This window comes from Zootoca vivipara, chromosome Z2 (genome assembly GCF_965207765.1).
Source record: "Zootoca vivipara chromosome Z2, rZooViv2.hap1.1, whole genome shotgun sequence".
Lineage (NCBI taxonomy): Eukaryota > Metazoa > Chordata > Lepidosauria > Squamata > Lacertidae > Zootoca > Zootoca vivipara.
This window is the reverse complement of record NC_142585.1, coordinates 20,682,749-20,696,825: the sequence shown is the minus strand read 5'-3', so window position 1 is coordinate 20,696,825 and position 14,077 is coordinate 20,682,749. Positions and strand designations below refer to the sequence as shown.

General features: G+C 43.6%; 1 protein-coding gene across 4 annotated transcripts in view; it reads left to right on the top strand.

The window, feature by feature from the left end:
• Positions 1-4,996: 4,996 nt before the first annotated feature.
• Positions 4,997-14,077, top strand: part of DACH2 (dachshund family transcription factor 2) — a 303,182-nt gene continuing 294,101 nt past the window's right edge. For 2 of the 4 annotated variants that reach the window (XM_035113844.3, XM_035113842.3), the window contains exon 1: positions 4,997-6,107. In XM_035113844.3, the coding sequence (XP_034969735.1) occupies positions 5,560-6,107 (548 nt within the window). In that variant the 5' untranslated portion in view covers positions 4,997-5,559. The remainder of the gene's footprint in view (positions 6,108-14,077) is intronic. The other 2 variants (XM_060270328.2, XM_035113841.3) reach the window with 1 other exon arrangement.

Genomic DNA, 14,077 nt, shown 5'->3' with positions numbered 1-14,077 from the left:
TTCTGAGTAATACCCCTCCCCACCCTCTGACTATACATAAGGGTCTGGTGACTTCTGTTTCAGTGTATCTGAAGAAGTGTGCATGCACATGAAAGCTCATACCAATGACAAACTTAGTTGGTCTCTAAGGTGCTACTGGAAGGAATTTTTTTTTATTTTTTGTTTCAGCTGTGTTTTGGTTCATCTATTGTTTCAGTATGAACAAAGTAGGAAGGAACTGAACCAAATTTCTCCCCTGCCCTTAGTCTGCTGGGATACATGCTGGAGACATGGTCATGGGTAGAGGTCAGACACCAGATCAGGTGAACAGAGTAAGGACCATGTTCTGGCTAGTTTTGTTCGAAGCTGCCTAGGAGGGGTTTGTTCTTACAAGCAGCATATAAATTCTTTAAATTAGTAACTGAAGATGCCTACTGCACATACATGCATGCTTTCAATATTTGCCAACCTGATGCCCTCCAGATGTTGTTGGACTACAACTCCCACCAGTCTCAACCAGTGTGTGCTGGGTGGGTCTGATGTGAGTTATGGTCCAACAACACCTGGAGGGTATCAGGTCAGCGAAGGCTGTTTGGAATACTAAAAAAGAACATTTCTCCAAAATGGGTTGAGGAGAGTGCTTTTACTAGGGACTACTTGGGACATTTCATGGTAAAAAGGCAGCAGTTGGAAGGTATGGGTATTGAGGTCTGAAGGGACCCAGAAGTTTGCAGTCTCACAAATCCCTCCCCAACCCAACTATTCTGTCTGCTATAAAACATAAAATCCCAATTAGTTGCTCTTTTTGTAGCATGGATGCTGTCAATCCATTTTTTATTTGTACTGAAAAGTGCTCTGATATCCCCCCCCCCCCGGTTGCCAATATCAAGTGGATAGGTTAAAAGTTAGTTTTCGAAAGCTCAAATGGGAAGATTTATTAGATTACGAACTATCACTTGTGATGTGGGGCTGCTGGGCCTCCATTTTGGAGGGAGCCTAAATAAGCTGCCAGACCCAGGAGGCTGCATAAAAGGGTGCCTTCAGTTCACAGCAGGAGTGGCCAGACTTCAGAACTGCTGTATCTCTCTCTCTCTCTGTGTGTGTGTATGAACCTCCAGATTCACCATGCAAAAACTCCCAGATTAAATCATTGGCATTTGCAGATAGAAAGACCCTCCTGAAACCCTAAGAGTCAGTGTGGACTAGGGGTGTGGTGGAAGACCTCTGGCTTGCATGCCTAATTAAGCCTGATAAGCCACTATGAGAAAAGGATGCTGCACTAGATGGGCCATTGGCCCAAACTTGTGGCCCCCCAGATGTTGTTAGATTCAGCCTCTCTTTAGGCCAAACCAGCATGACCATTGGTCAGGGATGATGGGAGTTGTAGTCCAACAACATCAGGAGAATCACAGGTTCCCCATCCCCTGAATTATAGATTATGATAGGTAGGGCTGGGTACAGGTTTGAGGGGGCCCTGAGCAATGCGCCCCCTTCTCCATCAATGAGCCCTTGCAGACTTACCTGGTGGAAATGGAACAGCAGTGTTTTTAACCAACATTTTCACTTTTTTCAAGAGACCAAAGTGATGCATAATCTGGGGAATTAAGATGGACCCTGGGGCCCAATCCTTTTTATTGTGCATTCAAGATGATGTGTGCCCATGATCACAATTGCAACTGGAGCGGTTTTACATGATCCTGCTTTCAACACTGTTCATGCTTTCAGGGCGGGAACATTTCAGGGTTCAGGGCAAACCTATAGCTTTATTTCAAACTGTGCATTCCTGCTGAAATCCTGTAACTTTTCATACAGCAGATGTTGCAGGTGTGTGTACGTCCTACTTTTGTTGGTGCAAGTGTGCCCTCCAGGTGACAATAATGCAGTAACATTGGGGAAGCATCGCAGGGCAACTAACAAAGCAGAATGAGGTGTGGATGGTCCAGTATAAACCCACCAGAAATGCACTCTTATTGTGTCCTTGTAATGATCTGTTTTTTAAAAAATATTTTTTTATTGAAGAAAAAGAATTTCGAACAATACAAATTACCAATAACATAGCCCATTACAATTTTCCCCCTTTCCCCCTCCCACCCCTCCCTCTCTCACCCTCTAAGGACTTCCATCAGCTCCCCTCTGATTTGTTTGTTCATATTGTTTTCTGCATGTTATAAAATTGTACATATCAATCATATGTTCTACTAATAAATTGTGGATGTTTGTTCAAAACCTGCCAAGGAGTCCAAATCCTTTTGTTGTCTTTTAAAATAATTTGTAAAAAGTTCCCATTCTTCTTTGAAGTCACAGTTGTCCTTCTCACATAGTTTGTATGCCATCTTTGCCAACTCCGCATATCTCATCAGTTTTTCTTGCCATTGTTCCTTCGTTGGCTCATTCTTCCATCTTTGTGCTAACAAGACTCTTGCCGCTGTTGTAGTATACATAAATACGTTTTTTTATTTTCCTTGGCAGGTCTTGTCGCAAACCATGATCTCTGATCATTTGGATCATCCTTTTGTGTGAACACAGTCAATACACAAAAGATTCAGAGTATTTTTAAAGCGCCCAATATATTAAAACTGGGTCATATGTTGGAGCATCTTTGTTTTACCCTGAAAAAATTATGGGAAATAATCCTGTGGACTAATGTAGTCAGCTCTTCCATGCTCAGGTGAGCTGGGCCATTGCCTGGTATTAATTCACAAACCTTGAGCCTTTCCTTAGAGTAAGTGCAGTTCTTTTCTCCATGGATAGTCGCTTCTCAAGGGTACCGTTTTTTACTACAGCCTTTATGATTTTATATTGCTGCATGCCACTCTAACATGCAGGGTGGGAGGGAGTTGGGGGTGTGTGTGATGCGCAAGACTTCATCTGGCCTTGCAAAAACTCAGCCTTATTTAGAAATATATTTAGCCTATGGAAGGCATTACAGTCCAAAGCTTGGGGGGGGGGCTAAAATCCCAGAGAGTGGAATTTGATAGTCTCATTAATCTGCAAGCAAAAATTCCTTGAAAGGGAGGAAAGGAAGGAAAACAACAACAATGCAAAACCTATAAATCAGATTTATATTTCCTGCTCAAAGACCTTTGCATGTTTTTGTTTTTGTTGTTTGCAGCTGAAGATACAAACCTTAAAAGCGGATGGAACATGAGAGACAAAATCCTTTGGCTGGCCAGGAATTCTTTGGAATGTTTGAACTCACTATTTCTCAGCTTTTGTTCTCTCTCTCTGGAAATGGGGGTGTCACAATGACCTCCCTTGGTGGGTTATTGTGAAGATGAATGATAGAATGGCTGCAATGTAGCTTTGGAATCCTAAACCCAGGGGTACGTTGCACTGAAGGTGGGAGGTCTAGTAGGTGCAAGGGCAGAGTAATCTTAAAAGGGGCTAGGGAGGAACAGTGTAGGAGTGGCAGCACCTGTCAGTTTCAGTTCTATCCTTTTCTCAGTTTAAATTCTGTTCTTCACATTTCTGCAGCTATTATTATTATTATTATTACCCTTATGAAAACTCATTAGCATTTTTAGTGCTGATTCCTCCCTAGAAACACATTTTTGTATGCTGTTCTCCCTAATGTACACTTTTTTGCAAGCAATTTCCCAAAACATAATGCATTTGGGGTGTTATTTCCCCCTATACAGTATCTTCATTTTTGTGCACAGCTTCCCCAAATATGTACATTTTGGGTAAACGTTGGATGATTGGAAATCTACATTGCAACATTTAGATCAGTTTGGATTTTGGTCCACATACTGTTTTGGAAACTGAATTTGAAAGGTTTGCTTGTAAACGAGTACTGTATCAAATTTCTGCCCCATTCCTTCCTCCACAGAGTGGTAAGTTCACCAGTGCACCCGTACTCCTGCTGTCTCCTGAACTACAATCTGCTTCACGAGGTTAACACAGCAAATGCTATTTGCAGGGTTAATGGGAGTTGTACTTCAGCAACATCTGGAGGGCCAAATATTCCCTTCATCTGAGTTTAAAGAAGAGTTCTAGGGAACTAAAAAAAAATATGCTAATGATTTGGTAATATCTTGGTTGGTCTTAATAAATATATGTAGTATGATAGTGTGGATTTGGGGTTAGCATAATGAAAGGAAAAGTCCAACCTATTTACTTACAGCACAATCTTGCTCATGTTTACTCAAATGCAAGTCCTGGTTCCAGGGTATGGTTTGAGGCTACTACAGTACTTTAATAAAGCCAAGTAAGTCTTGGGTTTGGTCAAGATGGCAGATTACTAGTGAACCACATCTTCTGGATAGGGCATGGTGCTTATAACGCCAAGGCTGCAGGTTTGATCCCCATATTCATGCATTGCGGGGGGGGGGAGGGGGGGTTGGACTAGATTATTCTCAGGGTCCCTTCTAACTTTATGATTCTATGTATGTATGTATCATAGCTGCCAAGTTCTCCCTTTTTTAAAGGGAAATTTCCTTATGCTGAATAGGCTTCCTCGCGAGAAAAGGGAAAACTTGGCAGCTATGGTATGTAGGCTTGAGTGCTGGGTAATAAATCCCAGGATGGTGGGTAATACATAATAAATAAATGTAATAATAAATGCAGTAAATGTATAAGCGTACACATTGTGTTCGAGGGTGCTTTGTCCCCGGTAAACGTGGCACAGGGTTTCAGATTCGTAGCAGTTGTGCACTGACTTGAGTGTCTGAGTACTCAGAAAGTAACTTCTAGTTTAAGCGTGCACGAGACGGCAGCTCTCCTTGTCTCGCATCCCTCAGTCGGATGCCTTAAGTCCCGCTGACCGAGATCCTCGGCGGAGGGTCACCCTCGCAGAATCCGGCTGCACCTCTTGCGCACTTTCCCCTTGGCTCAGAAATTCAGTTGGAAATTCAAGCGCGCTCCCGCCCCGCGGCTTTTATTTCCCAGTCACCTGTGCCTCTGGTTGGGGGAGCGCGCAAACTTCCCCGCCACCCCTCAAGTTTTAACTTTCTTTCCTGCCTCTCGCCCCCCCCCCCGCCCCATCTCCCGCCGCGGTTTTCTCTTTCTCTAAGTCTTAAAAGGCGTCCCACCCGCCGCTCACTCCCGCAGCTAGAACGCCCAGCCCTTTTCCAAAAGCGCAACCTCGGGTCGCAAACTCTCTTCTACTTTCCCTTTCCCTCCTCCTCCCCCAGCTGGGTGGGAACGGTACCCTCCTCCCGATGCGTCCCGGCGCTCCATTCACAGGTACCCAACGCTCGGGGGCAAGGGAGAGAGGGCCCCGCCCCGCCCCGCCTCGCCTCCCTCTCCATCCTTAGCCAGTGGCTGGCGGCCAGGCTGAGACCCCGACGCGTCGCATTGGCCGCCGGCCGCTGCCGCTCCGCGCTCCTCCTCCGCCCCTTCGCTGGGAAGTGGGAGGCGACTCCGCGAGCGGCTGGGTCGTGGGAGTGCGTGCGGGGTGTTTTTTCCCTCCCCTCTCCCCCACTTCTTCCCCTTTCTCTCCTCTTTCGCTCAGCGTCTCCGTCTCCTCCGTTTCCTCGAGTGTTGCAAACAGTTTCGGGTGGAAAAGTGGAGCCGGCAAGGTTGGATGCTGTAGCTGCCGCCGCCGCCGAAGATCCAGGCGCCCGGGGCGGAGTAGAAAGCATGGCCGTGTCTTCTCCCCCGATTATCCCGGCAACTTCGAGCGGCGGCGGGGGCAGCGGCGGCACCGGCAGCGCCAGCACCGCCGCGAGCGCTGGAAGCTTGTTCCGGGCGGACGCGCTCTATCCCTCCAGCCCGTCGGAGTCCCCGCGCCTGACGAGCAGCCTCATCCACAGCTTCATCGCGAGCACCGCCAACGCTGCCACTGGCGTGCCGGGCAGCGGAGCTGGAGCTGGAGCAGGAGGCGGCGGCGGCGGGAACGAGTGCAAGATGGTTGACCTGCACGGGGTGAAGGTGGCTTCATTCCTGGTGGACGGGCAGGAGCTGATTTGCCTGCCGCAGGTCTTCGACCTCTTCCTCAAGCACCTGGTCGGAGGGCTGCACACCGTCTACACCAAGCTCAAGAGACTGGACATCGCGCCCGTGGTGTGCACCGTGGAGCAAGTGCGTATCCTGCGCGGGCTGGGCGCCATCCAGCCCGGCGTCAACCGCTGCAAACTCATCACGCGGAAGGACTTCGAAACTTTGTACAACGACTGCACCAATGCCAGGTGAGAGAGTGAGAGAGAAAGAGCGCGTGCGTGGGTTTGTGCCTGTGATGGGTGGGTGTATTTTTTAGGGGGCATGGGATATGGCGGTTCAGGCCTCTCCCTCCACCGGGGTCCCGACCGTAGCGAGGAGCAGAGAGGTCCCAGTCCGTCCGGCCAAGTCTCCCTTCCCTGCAAAAACCGGGTCCGTTTGTGGAAAGCGTCGCTGAGCAGGATGTCGAAAGTATCCTAAGTGCTTAGCTCGTTGTCTTCCTGAAGCTGAATGAATGTTGCGTTCTTCTTCTTCTTCATCACCCGCTTTTTTATTTGGGAACAAATCCCGTTAGGTTTCTGTGATGCTTGTTTTAAAAAGTAGGGTACGCTGCTTTTTTTCTTTGCTTCAGATCACAGTTCTGTATAAATCCGACATCCATCTAATTGCAAAGTCTTAGGGCAGGTCAACAGAATTGTGTTTTGAAGATCCCACGTGTGCACAAAAAGTTTTAAGCCTTGTCCAATTTGCTTGAAACCCAGGAAAATGAGCTGAGGGAGTAAGGAACTACCTTTGTGAGAGATGCAAACAGGTCTTGTGAAGTGCAACTTGCTTGGGTTTTGATTAAGAAAGAAAAAAGTTTCTTTGAAAGGGAACTTTTAAAACTCTTTGGAAGTGACTTGCCTGAGCAGTTGCAATTAAAACCAGTGTGTGTGTGTGTGTTTGGAACCTTAAGCAAACTTAACTTCTGAAAGTTTAGCTGCATTGTAAGTAATGGGAGTTGTTAGGTAAGTATGTGCTCATCATCATTGATGATTTGGGGCAGATTTGAGCAGACCTACTTGGACATTAAGCTCACAGAAATCCTAAATGGGGCTTGTTTGCATGGAAGCTGTAGGCGAACCTACTTAGGAGTAAATTAGGCTGCAGCTGTAGGCAAACTAAGTTAGGAGTAGTGCTTGTCAAAATCGGTGAGATTTGACCCAGTACATCTAATGCTTACCGGTAGTAGATGTTCAGACAAAGCGTTTATCACAGGTGCCCTGTGCTGGGTGCTGTTATCTTACCTGCAACTGAGTGGCAAACTCTGGGATGTATGGCCAATTCACACATTATGTTGGACACTGGTTCTGCGGGTAATATCCTAGTACCTGTATATAAATGATGGGTTTGATATTTGCCCGGTGATCAATATTACGCATTTTGGTAGGAAAATTCTCAAAGGGTAGAAAATTTTTCCAAGGGGAAAGAAAGACTTAGCATCAGCAATATAGTTCTTTGGACATCACTGGGTGCACTTAGAGGAATATCTTGTTGATTTCAGCAACCTTTACTTCCAACGGAAGGCGTTTAAAGAGTGGTTGCTTAAAACTTAGCTTCCTTGAAAGTAAGCTACGTACTTTGATTGGGACAAACAGATTTTGCTTCCCCAAGCAAATAGGGTTAGGAGTGGGGTGTTTAGTATGCACTTACCAGGAAGAAAGTTAAAACAAAAAGAATGCAACTTGTATAACTGTAAAAAGTGGTAAAGTGTTAGGGCCAGCCTCTTCCTTTTGATAATGAAACCCTATTTGTGCCTACCCAGAAGTAACTCCCATTCAGCTCAATGGGACTTGCATTCAGATAGAGTGCACATAAGATCACAGCCTAACAGTGCAATCAGCGGTGAATTCCACTGAGTTCAGTGGGCCTTGTCCCTAGGTAAGTGGTTATCTGATTGCAACCCTTACGATGCAATAATTAGCATGTTATATTAGGAACATGTGTGTTTAGGGTTGCAGCTTAAACGAATGAGCAGGTGAGCATACCTGCACCTGAGTTTTAGGAAAAGGAGCTGCAGGAGCCTTGAGATGCTGCCTGGCTTCCCTTTGCTTTTCCTGACAAGTTTTTGTCTGTGGGGAGAGTCCCCCTCCCCCTCCCTGTCTCCTTCTTTATCCTGTTCTTCATTTCAGGATAAATTCAACATGGATTGTTCTTTTTCCCTCTGCCACATTTTTCTTAGTTTTGTATAGTGTGTTGTCTGAATGCTTGCCCTGCCAGGTAGCATTATTGGGGTATAAGTGACTAAAAGCCCCGGGGGGCACTTTGGAGTCTGCTGTCATGTACCCTTGGTGCAGTAGGTGAAATGGTGCGGCAGGCCAGGGAGTCTCTCTTTGTATTCATCCCCCCCCACCCAGAAAATTGCACCAATTGCTCTGTGTTGTAAGATTCCAAACATGGCACAAAGTTGGTCAGTCCAGAAACTGTGGCTGCTTCTTACCTCTCAGTGAAAGTCTTATTGGACCAGCTCAGCCTGGTGTAGACCCCCATATGGTCTCTTCATTGACCCTAAATCTCATTGACCCTAAATTTTCTGTCCTCATTAGGATGCTCTTTGCCCAAAGGAGATTGTGGCTGAATTAGATTATGCAAAGAAGTGTGTCCCAACTTTTCCTAATAGTGATATAATATACGGGCTTGAGATATTAATGTTGGGGGTTATCTGGTATCTTTGTCCAGAGAATAATAAGGTTCACAGTTGTGATGAATGTTAAAAGGAGAGAAGTGTGTTTTTCAAATGTGTAGTAATAAATTTCTTTCTTTTTCTTTTTCTTTTGCAATTGTTTGGCAATCATTTTTTGCAATAGTTTTAACGTGCATGAAAGGATATACTTCTTTGCATCAAAACAGGACACGCATACTTCATCTTCCTCTGAAGACGAAGAAAGTTCCCTGTTAGATATTATTTTCTGTGAAACTTTACCTGTTAGGGTTTTGCTAGAGGTTGCGAACATAACTTGTGATGCTGAAGCAGTTAATTAGCGCTGCAAATGAAGTGGGGGGGAAATTTACAAGAGAGCATTGTGAGATAGGAACCTAAGAACTGAAAGAGAGTTTATGGACTAACTGTTGCTCAGCATAATTCCGGAACAATATCTTGCTATTTAGCCCAATGAGTTAGGAGGTCTGTTCTGTCATCTCCTTTGGAACTGTTTAAAAGCAGCTCGGCTCCAGGAAACTGTGAAGAAGCTTCTTCAAATTTTAGGGTGCTTAATTCCATTATTAATTGATAAAGAAATGCATGCAATGTAAGCAAGAATCTTCAGGAATCTATAATGAAATTAAATAAATAAAAGCTTGCATTGGATCCTAAAACCTAAATCTATTAAATCACTTTTATTAGATTCCTCCCCACTCCGATCTTCTTCTGTGGAGAAGGACCTGCGTTTAGAACCTATTATACATTTGCACATGAGCAAATAAAGCATGTGTTAGTTAAAAAAACCACATGGCAGTTTGATTAGGTCTATTGTGACTCATTGTGAGGTAAATGTTTTGCAACTTTTTTGTCCGCAATAGGAGCCTGGTGGTTGGTTACATGTTACCCCTTAGAACTTTTTATAGGAAAGTGTTGATCTTACATACAAAAGTGGGACTTGGATAACACGCTTTCTGCAATTGCTGGGGAAGTGTCCTACTCCCTTAGAAACTGATAATTTCTGCAAGACTAGGCTCTTGATCATCACATGTTAATTGTCGGTTTGGCAACAGGTAAAATTCTAGAGCTGCTCAGAGCACTTAACTCTTGCTTACATCCATATCTATTCAGTAATTTAGGTGCATGTGTGACGGAACAAATTTTACTTCGGGGTTGATTGTTTATAAGCAAAGTCTGAGGTTCAAACAAATGGAGACCACAGTGCATATACAATGTCTAGCTTTTATTTAGCAGGTGAAATCTAAAGAATTACTGCTTTGCACACTAAGTAAGTCAAAATCATGATCTAATCTACTCACCCAAAGGTGATGCTCCCATGCCAAACACAAACTGCTTGGTGACTCTCAAAACCAATTTGTGATATGGCGGGCGGGGGTCTGTTTCAAGAATAAAGAGTTTAAAATTTCACAGGTTGGCTCAAATTCCTGGGTAGTTCTTTAGATTGAGGAATGCAGACTTCAGGCTTGCAGGACCTTCTTGGTATTTTACTAGAATTCTGAGATCTCCCAACTGTAGTCAAGTGACAAGCACTTTGAAATAAAACAATTCTGAGCCCAGAATTTTCTTTTAAGTACAGAATTCAATTGAGCATTTGGTTCACTCTGAGTTACTCCTACCTTCCTTCATTTCACAGTACTTTTTTTTTGGAGGGGGGAGAAGTGGGAAAAGTTTTTGTTGTTGTTGCTGCCCCTGCTAAACAATTAAGGGACAGGAATCTTTGCTGGTCCAATATAAATCAGAATCTCTACCAGTAGATTTACTGTCCTGCCTGCTTAAGATCCGGTTCTTGGTTCTTAACTAGCACCATGCTAGTTGACCACTGCCCTTAGTTAACAGGGCAGCACATTTTGCTGACAACATAACTGCAAAAAATCCAATGGGAATTGCAAAGTTCTTAACAAATGTATTTTGACATTCTTGGGTCCAGTCGGCACTGAGTGGGAGATGGGCTCTTTGAGCCATTGATAAAACCTGCTGGAGGGGAGTTATGAAATCGGGTGTAATAATGGATAAATCTGATGGGGCACCCTGAAAGCAAGAGGCTTGGAAGCATGGAGAAACATAAAATGTGAATATGGGAGAGCTATTTGTGCAGCAAAGATACAATACAGAGATAGGGAAAAACAGCTGCTGCCTCCCAAAGCGAAACAGGAAAAACTCAAAACTGTTATGTGTGTTTTGCTAGTTAGATTTTTTCAAGTCTGCTCCTACAGCTAACTCAGTGGCTGATATTCCTAATTGTTTCTCCTATCTGCTTAATTTCAACTCTCTGATCAACTTGTTCTGATAGCAATTATCAATCTTACCGGAAATGAATTGCTGCATTTTTATATTAATCATCCTGTGAGATACTTGTTTTCAGTTTTGACTCAACCACCAGATCAAATGAATCCATCCATCAAAACAAATCTACTTCAGATTTTGATTTCAGATCTGTGTCATTACATGTGTGGATCATATGTACTGGAATTTTCTATTATGTCAACATTTCTGAGTTAGACCTGCACATATAAGATGAATCCAACAGTCTTGCAGGGTCACCTACACTAGTTCAGTGCCTGCACCTGGAAGGTGGAATTGTCAAGATGATACTATTGAGCAGGTGGGATAATTTTCCCCCTATATGCATTTTTCAAAAATATTGCTCAGTCATTGCACAAGCCAAGTTATGGGCTATTTTGCTCGCCAATCACCAACCCCAACAAAAAAGTTACAGACACTTCAGATTGCCCTGATATAATGTCAACTTCAGTGGGGGTTTGAAAAGCTGTTTTGAAGTTTCACATCCTTTTCGTGCAGTAGGATGAAATATTAAACAGGAATACCTTAAGCCAAGTCGAGGGAGAAATGTTTCCTTATATGTCTCTCTGATTTTTAAAGTGGAACTCAGCTACTGAATTTGTGACAAACTATAGCAAGCATCTCATGCACTCAGATCCTAAATGTTCCATGGAAGTCCTGTTGAAAACATACACTGCTATAATTTAACATTGGGGAAAGGCTGTAGCTCAGTGTTAGAGCATCTGCTTTGCAGAAGGTTCCAGGTGTTACACCCAGTGTCCAGGTAAGATGACGAGAGACTCTTGCCTGCTGGGAACTGGTCCCAGTCTGTGGTGGAAGTACTGAGCTAGATGGAGCAGTGGTCTGACTCAGAATAAGGTGCAGTTTATGTGTTAGGATTTCAGACAATGATAATCTGCCCATATATTTGTGTGAGCGCATGCAGCTTTTGGAGATGGCAGGAATATAATTTTGTGTGTGTATTTCTAGAGTTGTTTCAAATTCCACCAGTCAGCATGTTGTGTATTATTCTCACATCTTATCACCAATTGCAAGGTGGGTAAGGTCATGTTTTCGGCTGAAATATATTGTACAGTATGTGCTTAATTAGAAGTCAGCCCCATTGAGTTCTGAGTAGATATGCATAGGATCACACTGCAAGAAGTTTCTTACTTGCACTCTGAATTTTAGAATCAATGTTAGAAGAAACTTTTCTCACATAAGCAAGGAAGGGTGATTAGAATAGAATAGTAGAATAGAAGAAGTGTGCCTGCACACGAAAGCTCATACCAATGACAAACTTAGTTGGTCTCTAAGGTGCTACTGGAAGGATTTATTTTATTTGGTAGAATAGAGACTGTAAATTAGCTAACAAGTTTTACAAATAACCTTTTGCTCCTTTCCCTCCTAATAATGAGTAAGCATTGTTAAAAACAAACACCAAGAAACTCCCCTGAATCTGGCCTGTACACACTTTATTCTAACTGTTTCTAGTTGTAGGGTCTGTTAAAAGGAGTCCAGTAAAGTCACTGGTTTTTTTAATGAGAAAAACGATGTCAAAGTTATAACTCCAGGATTTATGCGCCACTCTGTAGATTTCAGTGCACACATTGTTCACCAATGCTCACTTAAATAAATGGCATGCTTCTCCCTACATAAATTGTCAGCAGGGATTTAAATTTGCCCCAAGCTGTATGTGGAAAGTGTTAATTCTGTTGGTTTGGGCACAGATGTGAATTTGGGGGTGGCAGTCTAGGGGGTCATGTAATGCAGTGGCTAAGAAGTGAGCCTTCAGTTCAATTCTTTAATCTGCCACCAATTAGCCTTGTGGCTTTAGGAAACCACTGTTCTCTTACTCTCCACCTCTTATCATTTGTAAGATGGGAATATTAATACTGAACGACCTTACAGTGGTGGTCAAATTATGAGAAGGAAAGTGATGGAGGGATTAATCCACCCCGGGAAACTTCCCCGTACTAGCCAAATTATTTCCCCTCCGTAGCATTTGAAATACAGTAGCAAAAAGGGCCAGTATAAAAGACAACATGATTGGTTTTGTTCTGCCTTTTCCCTCAAATTTGAGCACCACATTACACGTCTGTTAGAATCAATGTGTGTGAAGCATCTTGAACACTGAATATACACTATAGAAATGCTTTGCATAGTTAGTAGCATTATTTTACCAGCATTTTATCAGCTTATTCACAAAGTCTCACTGAAATTAATGGGATTTACTTCCTAGTAAATATGTTTAGGATTGCAGCCTACGTGTCTAGAGACATGGAGAAAGAGGGGTCCCCCCCCCATTCTCTTATGAGAAATTATCAATACTTTATAAATCTCGGGAGATTTAATGTGCTTCTGTGTGTGCATTTCAGAGCAGTTTTGGCATTTGTTTGCCTTTAGCACACTGAATGTCTTACTGGCTCATTGATAAAGAAATCTAATTTGAAGGAACAGTGATTTAAAACAAATCTTGTAATTTATGAGAGCTCTAGATTTCTCCAGCTGCAGATGAAATCCCCCCCCCCCTGAAAGGGAAATGTTTGTACGTTTCTATTAGATGTTTGAGTTTTCATGGAAGCAATTTCTTCACAAACTCTCCCTACCACCTCCTCCTCTCTCCTCCCCCTCCCCAAAAATACGACATTCTGTGCTCCTGGAGCCAAAGCAAAATAATTAGGCATTAATGATGTTCTCGCCACATATTCAAAAGGTCTTTGGAAGCATTTTCCCTCTCCCCGCATCTCTTTTTCTCCTTTTCACCATCTCAACCTGCAGAAGAACTCTTCAGCGTCACTTCAAATCCGACAATTCTGAAAAGATGTAGGGATCAGAACGTGCACACTTTTAAAACTCATTGGCTCTGGCAAGGGAAATTGAGCATTTGCACCCAATAAGCCTGATTGTGGAACTGAATGCAAATTGTGTTTTGATTTATCTCTTTTTCGCTTCCCCCCCTCCATTTGAATTGATCTTGCATTAATTTTGCCAAGCAGCTCTGTGAGGCTGCAGATGTTGCCCTGTGTTTAATAAATCAACGAGACGGATCTGAATGAATCACTTCAGATGGATTCTCTGCTCGGTTTGATGTCTAGATGTTATTCTTAGCTTGTTATCGTGACAGATGCATTAATGTTCCCATACACTGCCAGCAATGTCAAAGAGATTGAAGCTTTTAAAGTGGCGGTAACCTCTCTCCCCCTCCCTCCCTCTCTCCAGGTTTTCTAATGGGAAAGAATC